The sequence below is a fragment of the Staurois parvus genome, unplaced genomic scaffold, assembly GCF_062004578.1.
Source record: "Staurois parvus isolate SC_StPar_1 unplaced genomic scaffold, SC_StPar_1.0 ptg000701l, whole genome shotgun sequence".
NCBI lineage: Eukaryota > Metazoa > Chordata > Amphibia > Anura > Ranidae > Staurois > Staurois parvus.
Window position 1 is genome coordinate 2,606,951 of NW_028318497.1, and position 16,329 is coordinate 2,623,279.

The window sequence follows — 16,329 nt, forward strand, 5'->3', positions numbered from 1 at the left end:
TTTTTGCACTATAAACAATTTAAAAAAAAAAAAAAAAAAGTTTGTTTCCATTATAAAACTTAGCAAACAGGTAATTTTTCTCCTTCACTGATGTGCGTTGATGAAACTGCACTAATACGCAGCACTGAGACTGCACTGATGAGGTGGGACTGATGATGCTGCACTGATGGGAGGCGCTAACCGGCAAGAACTGCTGGGCACTGATCATCAATGTCGATCTGCTCTGTGACAGTTGCCGGTTATCGGCAGTACTTTCCTCACACTATGACAGCATTAAGAAAGTGCAACCGATAATCGGCAACTGTATTTACTCGGTGATCTGCTATGTCATTGGACACAGCTGATCACATGGTAAAAGGTCGTTGTGATTGGCCTTTTACCTCATCCCATGAACAGCTGTGTCCGTAGGACACAAAAGCATGCTACATTTCTAACCTTTTCACTTCCACCTTTGACACTGCCCATATTAAACTTTTTGACTTCTTCTTTGACTTCTTCCATGTAGGCATCTAAAGGATCCACTTCCTCGTTTTCCTCCTCTTGCCCTTCTTTCTCTCCTTCAGCTGGCTCATCTTCATCATCTGCAACAATGAAACAAAAAAGCTCTAAGTCCCACCTGGACTGTTTAGCACAATGATGTACCACACAGCCGCATCGAAAATAAAATTTTATTCAAACGGTTCAATCCATATCTAAACTTTTACATGCAGGAGTTCAAGCACACTCTCTTCAGGACACCTTGGGTGCTTTCAAACTACACACTGAAAACCACAAGGTTTTTTAGCATGCAGTTTTCAGCACAGTGATGTGAAGGAGTCCAAACGCTTGCAGCTTAACCACCTCCCCTTCAGATCATTTACCACCCTTCCTGACCAGGCCATTTTTTGCGATAAGACGCTGTGTTACTTTAACTGAAAATTGTGCGGTCATGCAAAGCTACTCCCAAATGAAATTTATGTTTTTTCCCCACAAATGGAGCTTTCTTTCAATGGTATTTGATCACCTCTACAATTTTTATTTTTTGTGCTATAAACACAAAAAGATTAACAATTTTGAAAAAAATTATATTTTTTACTTTTTGCTATAAAACATATCCTGTAAAAAAATAACAAAAATATAAAATGTAGTCAAAAATTAAGGCCAAAATGTATTCTGCTACGTCTTTGCTAAAAAAAAAAAAAAAAAAAATCCCAATACGTGTAATTAATTGGTTTACGTGAAAGTTATAGCGTCTACAAATGGCGGTATATATACACCGGAATATTTATTTTAAATTTTTTTTTATACTAGTAATGGCGGTGATCAGTGACTTATAGCAGGTATGCGGCAGGCATTCTGACACTGGTTGAGAACTGCCACTGACATCCCCAGTGACACTAATGCAGTGATCAATGCCAAGAAAAAGCACTGACACTGTACTAATGACACTGGGCAGGAAGGGGTTAACATCTGGGGCATTCAAAAGGTTAACTGTGTGCTGTTTTACTATGTGTGCTGTGCATATTTTACTATATAAGCATGCTGCTTTGTATTGCTCTGCTATGCAGAGCAATACAAAGCAGCATGCTGGTGCTGACAGGGGAGAGATCTGTGTTGTTTACATACAGACCTCTCCCCTGTCAGTGTTCCTCAGCGTTCCCTGCCAGCACCTGGCGATTGACAGCTGTAGCCGCCAATGGCCACGCGAGTAGGGTACGGCGCACGCCCCGTACCCGGAAATGCAAAATCATGCATGCATACATGATTTTGCACAGCTCTGCCTCCCTGTAGCAATAGTTCTGCTATAGGGCGGTCAGGAAGAAGTTAACAACATTGCAGTACAAAGTTGGTTGCAGAACTCACCATCATCATCCTCTAAACTCCACTTCTTTCCTTGCTTCAACTCTTCAACTTCTCTTTTCAACTCTCCAATGGTCTCTTCAACTCTCTTACGCTGTTCTTCTCGCCATTTCTCAACTCTTTCTTTGCGTTTTCTCATCTCTTCCTCAAGTTTGTTCTGGTCAAAATTCTGAAGCAGAAAGAAAAGCAAAAAGCCAGTAGTATAGCAGCAGGTAATAGAACCTACTCCTTCCTCAACTGATTATCCAAATCAGTGCAACTCTCAAGGTTAGGCCTCACACCACTGAAAATGGTATGCCTGCCTATGTGGGGCAGGTTAGTTATTTCAGGTAACAAGGTATACACACAAAAAAAAAAAATATTATAATAATAATAATATATATATATATAATTTTTTTTTTTTTTTGGGGCACACTGGAATATGCACTCACAGTCAACAGCTCTTGTCCATTTTTTTTTAATTATTTAGGCAGTTCATATCCAGTAAATAACCTGAAAGGTACAAATGTAAGTGGTAGACTGCCAGATTAAAGAAAAAAAAAAAAAAGTTACATTACGAAAAACTGATGAGGCTATAAAATATTGATGAGTTATGAAACAGTTTCCTACACCTTAAAAAAGGCACATGGAAATGGAAAGAAGCGGAAAAGAACAGGTCTGGCAGACCCAAAGTCACAAATGAGCCAGAAGAATGAGACAGGAGAGCACAATGCACATGCGCAGGCTTCAGCAGAAGGACAGCGCACACTCTTGTACTTCTAGACTGCACTCATTCTTACGCCTAGTCTATCCTAAATAGACAAAGTGGTGCTTTAAAAACAATCAGGAATGTTTGGGGCAGGCTTCACTCCTTGAGCAAATGGCCTGCAAGTAAGGAAAATGCGGTTATTTACCTGGTTACTATTTCCAAGAATCTTCCAGGTCAGCTTCACGTGAGAAATAGGCTCCTCCCATCAGGAAACACTTGATCCACTTTTTCCCCTATAAGTAGCCTCTCTCCACAGGGGACCCTCAATACAGGAATATAACCAAAGTCCTAGGATAAAGCACAGAGAGAACAGTAGGAACAATGTATGTCCAGTCCATTGAATGATGAAACGGCAGCGTATAACTAAACAATAATCGGGAGGGAGCTACGCTGTCCTGGAAGATTCCTGGAAATGCAGTTAACAGGTAAAATAACTGCGTTTTCCCAAGTCATCTTCCAGGACAGCTTCATGAGGATTGAATAGGAATACGTACATTAGGGCGGGACTGCTGCTTTCAAGACCTTCCTGCCAAACTCCTGGTCCTTGTTGGCGATCAGGTCCAACCGGTAGTGCTTGGCGAACGTCCTGAAGCTGGACCATGTTACGGCCCTGCAGATCTGTCCGGGGGAGGCACCAGCTCTCTCTGCCCATGTAGCTGCAGTTGCCCTAGTTGAGTGCGCTTTTAAGCCAGGTGGTGGTGCCAGTGATGCGGTTTTGTATCCTTCTGAGATGGCTTCATTTATCCATCTTGCGATGGTGCCTTTAGAGGCATTGTATCCCTTCCTTGGTCCTTGAAATACAGTTGCAAGAAAAAGTATGTGAACCCCTTGGGATTACGTGGAGTTTTGCATGAATTGGGCATAAAATGTGCTCTGAATGTCATCTAAGTCACAACAATAGAAGAACACAGTCTGCTGAACATAATACTACACAAACATTAGATGTTGCCATGGTTTAATTGCACATAACATGTAAACATTCACAGTGCAGGGAGGAAAAAGTATGTGAGGCCCTAGCTTAATGACTTCTCCCAGAGCTAATTGGAGCCAGGAGTGAGCCAACCTTGACTCCAATCAGTGTGATGATATTGGATGTGTTGCTGACAGCTGTCCTGCCCTTGAAAAACACACACCTGTTTTGGGTTTACTGGTTTCAAGAAGCACTGTCTGATGTGAACCATGCCTCGCAGAAAAGAGCTCTCAGAAGACCTACGATCAAGAATTGTTGACTTGCATGAAGCTGGAAAGGGTTACAAAAGTATCTCCAAAAGCCTTGATGTTCATGTGTCCACGGTAAGACAGACTGTCTACAAATGGAGAAAGTTTAGCACTGTTGCTACTCTCCCTAGGCGTGGTCGTCCTGTAAAAATGACTGCAAGAGCACAGCGCAGAATGCTGCATGAGGTAAAGAAGAATCCCAGAGTATCAACTAAAGACCTACAGAAATCTCTGGCACATGCTAACATTTTTGTTGACACATCTACAATAAGGAAAACATTAAACAAGAATGGAGTACATGGGAGGACACCACGGAGGAAGCCATTGCTGTCCAAAAAGAATATTGCAGCACGTTTGAAGTTTGCAAAAGAGCACCTGGATGTTCCACAGCACTACTGGCAAAATATACTGTGGACAGATGAAACCAAGATTGAGTTGTTTGGGAAGAACACACAACACTATGTGTGGAGAAAAAAAGGCACAGCACACCAACATCAAAACCTCATCCCCACTGTGAAACATGGCGGAGGGAGCATCATGGTTTGGGGCTGCTTTGCTGCCTCAGGGCCTGGACGGATTGTTGTCATTGATGGGAAAATTAATTCCAGAGTTTATCAAGACATTTTGCAGGAAAACGTACGACCATCTGTCCGCCAACTGAAGCTCCGCAGAGGATGGGTGATGCAACAGGACAATGACCCAAAGCATACAAGTAATTCAACAAAACAATGGCTGCAACAGCACAGAATACGTCTTCTGGAGTGGCCCAGTCAGAGTCCTGACCTCAACCTGATTGAAATGCTGTGGCATGACCTTAAGAGAGCGATTCACACCAGACATCCCAAGAATATTGCAACACTGAAACAGTTTTGTGAAGAGGAGTGGTCCAAAATGACTCCAGATCGTTGTGCAGGTCTGATCTGCAACTACAGGAAACGTTTGGTTGAGGTTATTGCTGCCAAAAGGAGGGTCAACTAGTTATTAAGTCCAAAGGTTCACATACTTTTTCCTCGCTGCACTGTGAATGTTTACATGTTATGTGCAATTAAACCATGGCAACATCTAATGTTTGTGTAGTATTATGTTCAGCAGACTGTGTTCTTCTATTGTTGTGACTTAGATGACGTTCAGAGCACATTTTATGCCCAATTCATGCAAAACTCCACGTAATCCCAAGGGGTTCACATACTTTTTCTTGCAACTGTAAGACGAAGAGGCAGGACGAGCGTCTCCATGCTTTAGTGCGCTCGATGTATGTGATTGGGCATCTTCTTACATCAATTTTGTTGTAGTCTCTTTCTTTGGCGTTGCTCAGGCTCCCACAAAAGGATGGTATTCCAATTTCTTGTGTTCTATGGAAATGCAACGCGACCTTTGGTAGGAATGCCAGGTCCATATGGAGGATAATCCTATCCAACAGGATTGTACAGTAAGGCTCTATCACTGACAGAGCTTGCAGTTCGCTGACTCTGCGAGTAGAGACTGGGGCTATCAAGAGAGTGGCTTTGAGGGTCCAGGGCCTGAGAGAGCATTTTCCCAAGGGTTCAAATGGCTCCTGTTGGAAAGTTTTAAAACTGTGCCTAAATCCCAGAGAGGTATTTTGGCGTGCACGGGACTCTGCGTCTGGAGATAGCCAACTCCAGGAAGTTAGATAGGGCAGCTACTTGCACTTTGGAGTGAATTGGCGGCTAAGTTCTTGTCTGCCCCGGCTTGAAGGAATTAGAGTACTGTATTTAGGACAGGAGCTCCTGACGACTTGTTCCCATTTCTCCAGTAAAAAAACTTCCTCCAGATTTTTGTCGTAAATGGCATTTGTAGACTTTTTCCACCCGTCCAAGATGGTGGCGACCACTCTCGTTTATTAGCCTTTATTCGCTAGCCTACTCCGCTCAGAAGCCATGCTGTCAGGGACAGTTTTTCCGGGTGTGGGTGTACCACTGCCCCCTGTACTAGTAGGTCATTCATGGGTGGTATCGTCGATGGGTCAGTTAGGCTCAGCTTCTTTAGGAAGGAGAACCATTACCTTTGGGCCAGAACGGAGCGATAAGGACGACTCTGGCCTGAGACGTCTGTATTTTCTGTACCACTCTTCGTAGTAGTTTGAATAGTGGGAAAATCGTAAAGGAGGTCCCCCCTCCCATGGCTGGGACAGTGCATCTGTCCCCGCACTCTGGGGGGGGGGGGTCTCTTTGAAAGCAGAAGTACTTTCCTAGTTTTGTATTCCTTCTGCTGGCAAAGAAATCTATGGAGGGACTGCCCCATCTGCTGCAGATTTGGGCGAACACAGTGTGACTGCGGCACCATTCTGACTGGTTGATTTCCTCTCGGCTCAGCTGGTCCGCTAACAGGTTTAGGTCTCCCTTCAGATGGACCGCCGTGATTGATTTTAGGTTTCTTTCTGCCCAGCTCAGGAGGGTTTCCGCCAATTCCATTAGTCATGGGGACCTTGTGCCTCCTTGCCTGTTCAAGTATGTGACAGCCGTCATATTGTCCAACAGGATCGGAATCTCTTTCCCTTCTATTTTCTCCTGAAAGGCTGTAAGCGCTCTGAAAAATGCCAGTAATTCCCTTAAGTTTGATGACCTTTTTGCGGTTTCTGGGTCCCACTTGCCCTGGGTCAGGCAACCCTCCATGTGTGCGCCCCACCCCTGCATGCTTGCGTCTGTGGTGATTTCTGTTAGGTTGGATTGTTTCCATCTTCTCCCGGCTTCCAGCATGTGGATGTTTCCCTACCACTCTCTCACTTTGCGAGTGAGGCAAATGCTGGAATCCAGAGATGCTTGGCTGCCGTCCAAGTGGGAGAGGACGTGATTTTGTATTGTTCTGGAGTGTAGCTGCACCCATTATACTCCGGTATGGCTGCTGTCATGTGGCCGACGAGCTTCATGCCGTTTGATTGTGCAAATTACCGTCCCCCGGAGGCTTCACCTGTCTTGTTGTAGTCTGAGCGCTTTTTCTGCGGTCAGGTATAAAGCAGGTGCTTGTGAAATCCAGAATGTATCCCAAGTATGTGATTCTGTTGGAAGGGACCAACTGTGATTTCTCTGTATTTATTAGCCATCCTAGGTTTTCTAAGAAGGATATTGTATGCTCCACATGGCATTTCAGAGCTCTTTCCGTGTCCGCAAACTAGAGTAGGTCGTCCAAGTAGGGGATAACATTTATCCCTTCTTGCAGAGGTTCCGCTAGAATTTTCATAAATATCCTTGGTGCTGAAGACAGACCGAAGGGAATTGCATTGCATTGAATTGCAATGCATTGAATTGCAATAACATTGTTCTATTCTTGCCCTTTAGCGCGAACCTTAGGAACTTCCTTGACTCCTCCCTTATCGGGATGTAAAGTTATGCGTCATTTAGGTCTATTGATGCCATGAATACTCTGGGAGGGAGGATTTCTTTCGTCGTGTGAATTGTCTCCATGCGAAAATTTTTGGGTTTTACAAATTTGTTCACTTTCTTTAGGTCGAGTAACATTCTGCATTTCCCAGACGTCTTAAATCTTAAAAACAAATGGGAGTAAAATCCCCTTCCCTTCTTTTCTTCTTCCAACTGACTGCCTACGTTCTGTTGGAGCATTTCTTCCAGGAGGTTCACGAGTTCATCCGCCTTTCCCTCCTCCCTTGGCAGCAGAGTCGCAAAGAACCTGTGAGTGGGGAGTTGTGAAAATTCTATCCTGTAGCCATTTAAAATTGTGGTGTCCGTTTATGACACAGAGAATAGCTGCGATTCAACGGATCTCAGCTATTCTCTGGTCATTCACAGTTTATGACACTCAGGAGATCAGTGGAGAACATGTTCAGCCCTTCGCTGGAGATCTGTGTTCTCCCTCCAGATTCTCCAGCCCAGAGCTGGAGAATCAGGAGGGACCGCAAACTAAGCAGAGATAATTTACCTCTGTTTAGTAAACTGATCTTTTACTGTAATCTCGCAAGATTATAGTAAAATCAGCCGTTTTCCAGAGTTTGTAGACCGTTCTCCAGCGTTTGGAGACCGTTCTCCCTTCGTTCGGAGAACTGCTTCATAAACTGTGTTCTCCGAGAATGCCGGAGAACTGAGCAGCGATCTATTACCGCTGGTTCATAAACGGACACCTGTGTCTAGGATGAATGCATTCTGGGTAGTCTGTAGCCATTGCGTGTGAAAGTGCCCCAGTCTTCCTCCCACCTGGCTCCGCCAGTCACTTGGACTGAGTTTTGGTTTTGTCCTGGTTAAAGTTGAAGAGAAAGCCTCCCTTCTCCTTTCCTCTTTTTGAGACCCACCCTTTCTTCTGTCCCTGAAATCTGGTCTCTCTCGTTGGCCGCTGCCTGTTGAGATGAAAAAACTTCTGTTCCGCTTGCCTGCTGGGGACTGGAAATCCTTTCCTTTTGTCGGCAGATCTCTCGAGGACCAAAGTCAGTTCTGGCCCAAAGAGGAACTTTCCCTCGAAGGGCAGGCCACAGAGTCTGGATTTGGAAGAGATATCCCCCTGCCAGCATTTCAACCAAATAGCTCTTCGGGCTGATTTTATGAGCGCAGTTGATCTTGCTGTATATTTGATGGTTTCAGCCGATGCGTCTGCAATAAAGGCCACTGCTTTTTCCAAAACCAGTAGCGATTTAAGAATTTCCTCAGCCGGCGTGCCTTATTCAAGGTGAGAGCGGAGCAGGCCCAACCATACGTCTAGGGTTGTGAAAATGCAGGTTGTTGCTATTGCTGGTTTAAAGTTAACTGCAGATGCTTCCCATGCTCTTCTGAGAAATGTATCGGCCTTGAGGACCATTCAGTCTTTATGGAACCTCCGTCTTCGAAAGATAAATCCGTGGATTTCGAAATCTTCGAGAGAGGAGCATCTAGTTTTAGGCAAGACTCTCGCGTAGACGCATCTTCCTCCTTCAACAAAAATCGCCTTTTAAGATTTTTAGGAAAAAAGGCTTTCCTTTCTGGCTCTTCCCATTCCCTTTTTATAGTAGACCATAGGGTGTATTGGACCGGGAACGTGCGGACGCTTCTCTTTTGTCTAGAGTGTCAGATTACTTTCAAGAGGCCTTCTGTATATTCTACTGGAAAAAAGAACCTTTGCGTCTTGTGAATCTGGTCTTCCATCTCGCCTTCCTCCAAGTCGGAAGTGTTCTTCTTGGCCCGTGACAGTGCCCGGATCCTATTTTCTCTTCTTAACCGGTGGAGAAATGCTTGAGGTGCCGGGTCGAGGCTCGTCCTGGGCCAGTTCCTGCATCTATTCCCTAAAGTTTTGAAAGGTTTTGGACATCTCCTGAGTCATGTTTTGTATGAAATCTTTGAAGAGGGACCCTGACTCTTTTTTGATCAGCTTATCGATGCACTCCTTGCACAGCTGCTTTTTCCAAGCACTAGCGAGTGTCATTTTTGCAGGTAGTGCACTCTCTTTTCATCTCACAAAGAGCCTCCTTTTCCTTCCTATCCTCCTCCAGTGGGCCCATCTAAAGACAGGGAGACACAAGGTATAGGCATCCTGTAAGGATGAATGGAAAATGTACCAAGACATTCTTGATAAAAATTCTGCTGCCATCTATCAGGATGATGAAGATGAAACGAGGGTGGACATTTCAGCAAGACAATGATCCCAAACTCAAAACCAAGGAAACTTTAAATTGGTTCAAAGAAAGAAAATAAAGCTGCTAGAATTCAGCCAAAATACCCGACTTGAATCCAATAGAAAATCTATACAAAGAACTAAAGATCAGAGTTCGCAGAAGAGGCCCACGGAACCCACAAGATTTGAAGACTGTTTGTGTGGAAGAATGGGCCAAAATCACACCTGAGCAATGCATGAAAGTAGTTTCTCCATACAGGAGTCTTGAAGCTGTCAGTACCAACAAAGAATTTTGTAAGTATTAAATAATTTTCAGTTAGCGTGTTCAATACTTTTTACCACTGTGAATTCATTTTATTACACAACTTAATTTCTGAACTTATTTGTTTTGGTTTCTTTGTATATATGGATTGCATGGGTTGTTACCAACATGTGGTGAAAATTTCATGTCAATAGCACCTTTAAAAATGAACCTATTTTTTTTTTTTGTAAATGATGTACTCCTGACTACAGACTTGCATTATTTCACGCTTTTATAGATGGTTGGAGTTCAACTTTAAATAACTATTCTGCATTCTGATAACCATGTGGTTCATATATGTAATGTTTTTCAGTGCATTACTTCGTACAATATTATTACATCTTTACAATTTGGTTCCAGGTTTTTATGAAGACAAAGTTGACCAGTATATGATGGAGAGAAAAAAAAAAAAAAAAAAAAACTTACAGTGGTGACATAAATGGATGGCAGGCTGAACCACCAAGTACAGCAGGGGCCACAAGAGATCAAGATACAAGGAAATGTCAGTTTCTGAAAAGATTTAAACTGACAATCTCTCTTGATTAGTCCAGTGTTAACTGGCTCAGGCAGTGAGATAGGCAAGTATTTACTTTCTTCTTTACAGGGAACTCTTATCTGCACAGTTTTGTGACATAGTGGACTTTTTCTAATCACAGATTCACTATGAATCATCTAGACAAGTGGTGGGCAACCTTTTTTTTCAACTGAGCCAAATCTCGCCAAAACCACGATTGAAATTTATTTTGAGAGCCACATTTTTAAAACTGAAAATACATAGGATGGTACACTGTTTTTAGTTTTAATAAGTTTTTATAGTAATTCATCCCCCATAGTAATTCATCCCCCATATAGTAATTCATCCCCCATATAGTAATTCATCCCCCATATAGTAATTCATCCCCCATAGTAATTCATCCCCCATATAGTAATTCATCCCCCATATAGTAATTCATCCCCCTATAGTAATTCATCCCCCTATAGTAATTCATCCCCCATATTAATTCATCCCTCATATAGTAGTAGTAAGTAGCAAGTAGTAAGCCAAGTCCCCCCTGTGTCAATTCACTTACCTTTGCTCCGCGCGTTCCTCTCGCCGTGTTCCCGCGCCGTTCCGGTCCTCAGGGCGGACTGTGAGAGGAGCCTAGCTCCTCTCACGTTCGTCACGCTGCCCCGCCTACACACATCCTGACAGCCAATCACTGGCTATCAGGATGTGAGTGGAAGCGAGACTGGCCAATCATTGCATTTGAGCGCGCTGCCCTGGCTGTTTTTTTTTTGGATCACGCTGCAGAGTCCCTGCCGCCCGAGAGGAGGGAGGGGAGCGGGCGCCCGGCACACAAGAGCCGCATTAAAGCGTGTAAAGAGCCGCATGTGGCTCACGAGCCGCGGCTTGCCGACCACTGATCTAGACCAATAAACACTCTCAGAAAAGAGCTCTCACATGGTAGTAATGATTGAATAAAAGGGCAAAAACCTTAGCGTTCTGTTATTCTACCAGTTCTAAAATTCTCCTATGTAAGTTATGTGACCAGTGCTACTGGTCAAAACAGCCTCAGTCAAAGGGGTTAGAGAGTTCAAAGTTAAGGAAAAAAACTGGCCAACCAATGACTCCCACTTGAACATCCCCCTCTTTGTTAGAGACCATGCCATAGAAATAGTTGCATTCGGCACCAGTGAGACTTATAGTAGAAGAAAATAAAATGGTTCTAAAGGCTGAGAGTTTTTACCTTCTTTTAGCATTCAATGCATCAAGGTAAAAAACCTTCAGTGTGCAGCAACAACCGCCCCCCCCCCCCCCCCAATACCCACATGAGCCTGATTCAGCAATGTGCATGAGAGCAAAAGCTCTCCCGGGCCTCTCTCTCCTTCCTCATTGGCTGAGACAAAGCAGTGGGAGCCACTAGCTCCTGCTGCTGTCAATCACAGCCAGTGAGAAGGGAGTGGAGGGGGAAGGGGGGGGGGGTGCCGAGCCGTGCTTTGTATGCCTCACAAACACAGAGGCAGCTCGGGAGCTAGCACACATGGGTGCCTCCAGAGCAAGCAGCTTGATCTGAAGACACTCAGCAGGGGGGAGGGGCCTGGAGCACCAGCCAGGGACCTGAGAAGAGGAGGATCAGGGCTGCTCTGTGCAAAACCTTGGCACAGAGCAGGTAAGGGAGGGAGTCAGCATCGGGTGAAGACTTTGGTTTAGGGGCCAGCAGTGGTGCAGCGATCGACTTTCCATTTACTTCAGAGGACACATTTAAGAAAAATAAAGGCTTATCAAAAAACAGTCTCTGTGTTTTTATTTATTGACACATTTTGTGGAGAAATGTGGACACCCATGTCATTTTTTTTTAATCCATACCCAAAGGGCCTGCTATGGATTAGAGGGGGATGTCAATGCTTTTTTTTTCCTCAAAAATTTGAATTGCCTGAAATCCTTTTCTCATCTGTTTGAGTCATCTGTTGTTAAGGACATGGAGGCCTGCTCCTTAACCATTTGCCCTATAGAGGATTTACACCCCCCCCCCCAATGACCAGGCCTCTTTTTGCTACTCGGTGCTGCACTAATTCAACTGATAGCTGACCGATCATGCAATGCTGTACCCAAACGAAATTTACTTCCTTTTTTCACACAAATAGAGCTTTCTTTTTGTGGTATTTGATCACCTGTGCGCCTTTTATTTTTTGCGCTATAAACAAAAAGACCAAAAATTTTTAAGAAAAACAATATTTTTTACTTTCGGCTATAAAAAATATATAGTATACTCAAAGTTAGTTATAAATTTAGGCCAAAATGTATTCTGCTACATGTTTTTGGTAAAAAAAAATCCAAATAAGTGTATATTGATTGCTTTGTGTGACAGTTATAGCATCTACGAACTATGGTATAGATAATGAAATTTACACCATTTTTTTGCTATACAGCGCTGCAGTAGTTTAACTGACAATTGCGTGGTCATGCAAAACGGTACATAAATAAAATTTGTCCTTTTTTCACACAAATAGAGCTTTCTTTTGGTGGCATTTGATCACCTGTGCACTTTTTATTTTTGGCGCTATAAACAAAAAAATTTTGATTTTTTTTATTTTCTCATTTGTCACAAAAAATATCCAAAAAACTAAAATGTCATCATAAATTTAGACCAAATTTAATTCTGCTACATGTTTTTGGTTAAAAAAAAAACTCCTAATAAATGTATACTTGCTTGCTTTGTGTGAAAGTTATAGCATCTACAATCTATGGAATAAATAATGAAATTTACACAGCTTTTAATTTCTGCCTGCCCATCACATTTCTTGAGATGCTAAAATACAAGGATAGTACAAACACCCCCAAATGACCCCTTTTTGGAAAGTAGACACCCTAAGATATCTACTGAGAAATATATTGAGTTCATGGAAGATTTATTTTTTTTTCTACAAGTTTTTGGAAAACGACAAAAACTATTTTTTTCCCACAAAGTTGTCATTTAAATGATATATTTCTCACACAAGCCATGGGTATATGTGGAATTACACCCCAAAATACATTCTGCTACTTCTACCGAGTATGGGGATACCACATGTGTGAGACTTTTTGGGAGCCTAGCCACATACAGGAGCCTGAAATCCAATAATCACTTTGAAAGCTACTTACACTTTTTTTTACTTTTAATGCACAAAAACAAAATATATTGGCCAATCATTTGGTAAAATATAAAAGATGATGTTATGCCGAGTAAATAGATACCAAACATGACATGCTTTAAAACTGCACATGCCCCATGCAATGGCGACAAACTGCATACGTTTTTAATATCCATAGGCAACGGTTTAAAAGCTACCATTTTAGATTTACAGGAGGTCTAGTGCTAGAATTACTGCCTTGATCTGATGTTCATGGAGATACCCCACATGCATTGTGCAACCGCTGTTTACATACCGGCACAGGGTCAACGCTCGTGCACGCAGGAGTGCATGCGCAGGGGGGCGTGGGTGTTTTTTTTTCTTTTATCTGTTAGTTATTTAGATTTTTTTTTATTATTTCTACACTGTCCCTTTCATTTTTTTTTTTTTATTATTTATTTCAGGTACTTGTATAGCGCCGTCAATTTATGCAGCGCTTTACATATATATTGTACATTCACATCAGTCCCTAACCCTCAAGGGGTGTACAATCTAAGGTCCCTAACTTACATTCATACATACACATACGTACTAGGGACAATTTAGACAGGAGCCAATTAACTTAACAGCTTGTCTTTGGAGTGTGGGAGGAAACCGGAGCACCCGGAGGAAACCCACGTAGACACAGGGAGAACATGCAAACTCCAAGCAGGAGGTGCCGTTGCTGGGATTCGAACCAACGACCCTAGTACTGCCAGGCGGAAGTGCTAACCATTTAGCCACTGTGCTGCCCCATTATCACTTTTAATGCTATCAAAGATACTGCAAATATCCCCTATAACTTCAATGGGCATTGTCAAATATTCTTTTTTGAGAAATCTGGGGTCTATCAGACTCTAGATATCTCCTCTACCCTTACATCATCTAATCAAACCAAGATCGGTGTGATCAGATGCTTTCCAAATTTACAAATGGAACTCTTTATAAGAATTAGCTGGATTGCTTTTATAAGCAGCGGGAGATGATGCCCCCCCCCAACGGCCTTCTCGGGCAGTCCCGTACCATTGGGGGAACCTGAGAATGCATCCGGTGTTTCTGCCAGCTGACCATAGAGCTGATTGGAGACCAGAATGGTGCCAATCATCTCTATAGGCTAAAAAATTGGAATCTACAAGCATTTCATCACTTCAGTTTTGCAGGAGCAATCAAGGGGTTAAATGCGATTACTGGCGTACTGACAAGCAATCGGACGCTATCTGGGAGGGGCTTGAAAACCACGGGAGCGTGAATCACGTATATATACATGATTTTGCACATCCGTGCCGCCCTGTAGCAGTATTTTTGCTATAGGGAGGTCAGGAAGCGGTTTGTGTTACGGCACTGCGTTATTTTAACTGACAATTAATCGGTCATGCAACGCTGCACCAAAATGAAATTTACGTCCTCTTTTCCCCACGAATTGAGCTTTCTTTTGGTGGTATTTGATTGCCTGTGTGTTTATTTTTTGCGCAATGAAAAAGACTGAAAATTTTGAGAAAAAAACAATACTTTAAACTTTTTGCTATAAAACCTGTCCAGTAAAAAAATTAAAAAAACCAACTTAGTCATATATTTAGGCCAAAATGTGCTTTGCGACATGTCTTTGCTAGAAAAAAAATCCCTATATGTGTAAATTAATTGGTTTACATGAAAGTTATAGCGTTTATAAATGGCGTAATAGATACTGTTTTTTTTTTTTTAATACTAATAGTAGCGGCGATCAGCGGCTTTTGCCAGCGATCAGCGGCTTTTGGTGGGACTGCGGCGGACATTCTGACATGGGGGGGGACGACTAACTTGGGGTCACTGACATCCCCAGTGACACCAATACATTGATCAGTGCTAAAAAAAAAAAAAGCACTGACACTGTACTAATGGCACTGGGGAGAAAGGGGTTAAGCGATCAAAGGGTTAACCGTGTGATGGGAGTGTTTTACTAGGGGGCACACTGATCGGACAGCTGTGGTCAGCTATCCCGAGTAGTGTGCCCAAATTGAAAGGGAGGAGAGCTGCATTGTTAACAATGCGGCCGTCCTCCCTGTCAGTGTTTGCTGGCAATCACCGGGCTCCGGCGGGTAATAACCCGTCGTCAGGACCCGGTGATTGACTCCCGGGGCCACATTCGGCGGCGTGGGTAGGGCGGGCGCGCGCCCCCTACCTGGAAATGCAGGATCACGTTTATATATACGGGATCATGCGCACAGAGTCTGCCTTGTCGCATTATATGTACTATGGGCGGTCATAAACCAGCTTTTCATAAAAAATAAATAAAATGCTGGAACCGGTATTTAGGAGCGCTGCACGCAGCATTTTTTTCTGCTGGCAAATCGCTCCCAAAAACACACAAAAAAAGTGTTTTTCTTCCTAAAAGCAGAAGCCTACAATAGTGTGCAAGGGCACAAAGGATAACACTATTTGCTTCTAAATGCCAAAACAAAATGCTCATAACAAGCTGCTGGAGCTTAAAAATAGGCTAGTGTGCATGAAGCCTTAAAGGAAACCTTTACCAATGCTTAAATTACACACTGATATTTACGTTTACATCCTTTTCTTTGTCTTTTTCTTCTTCATCCTTTTTCTTTTCTTTACTTGCATCAGGAACATCTGTCTTCTCTTTTGATTTTGATCTAAAAAAAAACCAGAATAGCTTTTTAGGGCTTGCTCACACCACAGTGCAGATATCATTGCATATTACATAGTTAGCATGGTTGAAAAGAGCCATCTAGTTCAACCAATAAAAAGGAAGGGGAAAAAAAATGTATACAATCCATATACACAATCTTATACCCACAGCTGATCCATAGGAAGGCAAAAAAAAATATTTTTTTCTACATACCTGTAAAATCCATTTCTTGGAGTACATCACAGGACACAGAGCAGGCCATAATAATGATTATGTGGGTTATATTGTGTAAATGTAGAGTGCTGCGCTATAAGCTAACAAGAGCAAATAGTTGCATTATTCTCCAGGCAGTGCTTAAGACTTTCCATATTATGTGGGTTATATGCTACCTATAGGTGAATGGACACTGGCCAATCAAAC

At 42.8% G+C, this 16,329-nt stretch overlaps 1 protein-coding gene across 1 annotated transcript in view; it reads right to left on the minus strand.

Moving 5' to 3' along the window:
• DDX46 (DEAD-box helicase 46) overlaps positions 1-15,913 on the minus strand; it is a gene marked incomplete at its 5' end in the record, with an annotated part of 198,723 nt that extends 182,810 nt beyond the window's left edge. The window contains 3 exons of the mRNA XM_089653132.1: positions 436-581; positions 1,843-2,008; positions 15,823-15,913. Of these exons, the coding sequence (XP_089509258.1) occupies positions 436-581; positions 1,843-2,008; positions 15,823-15,913 (403 nt within the window). The remainder of the gene's footprint in view (positions 1-435; positions 582-1,842; positions 2,009-15,822) is intronic.
• Between the last annotated feature and the right edge of the window lie 416 nt (positions 15,914-16,329).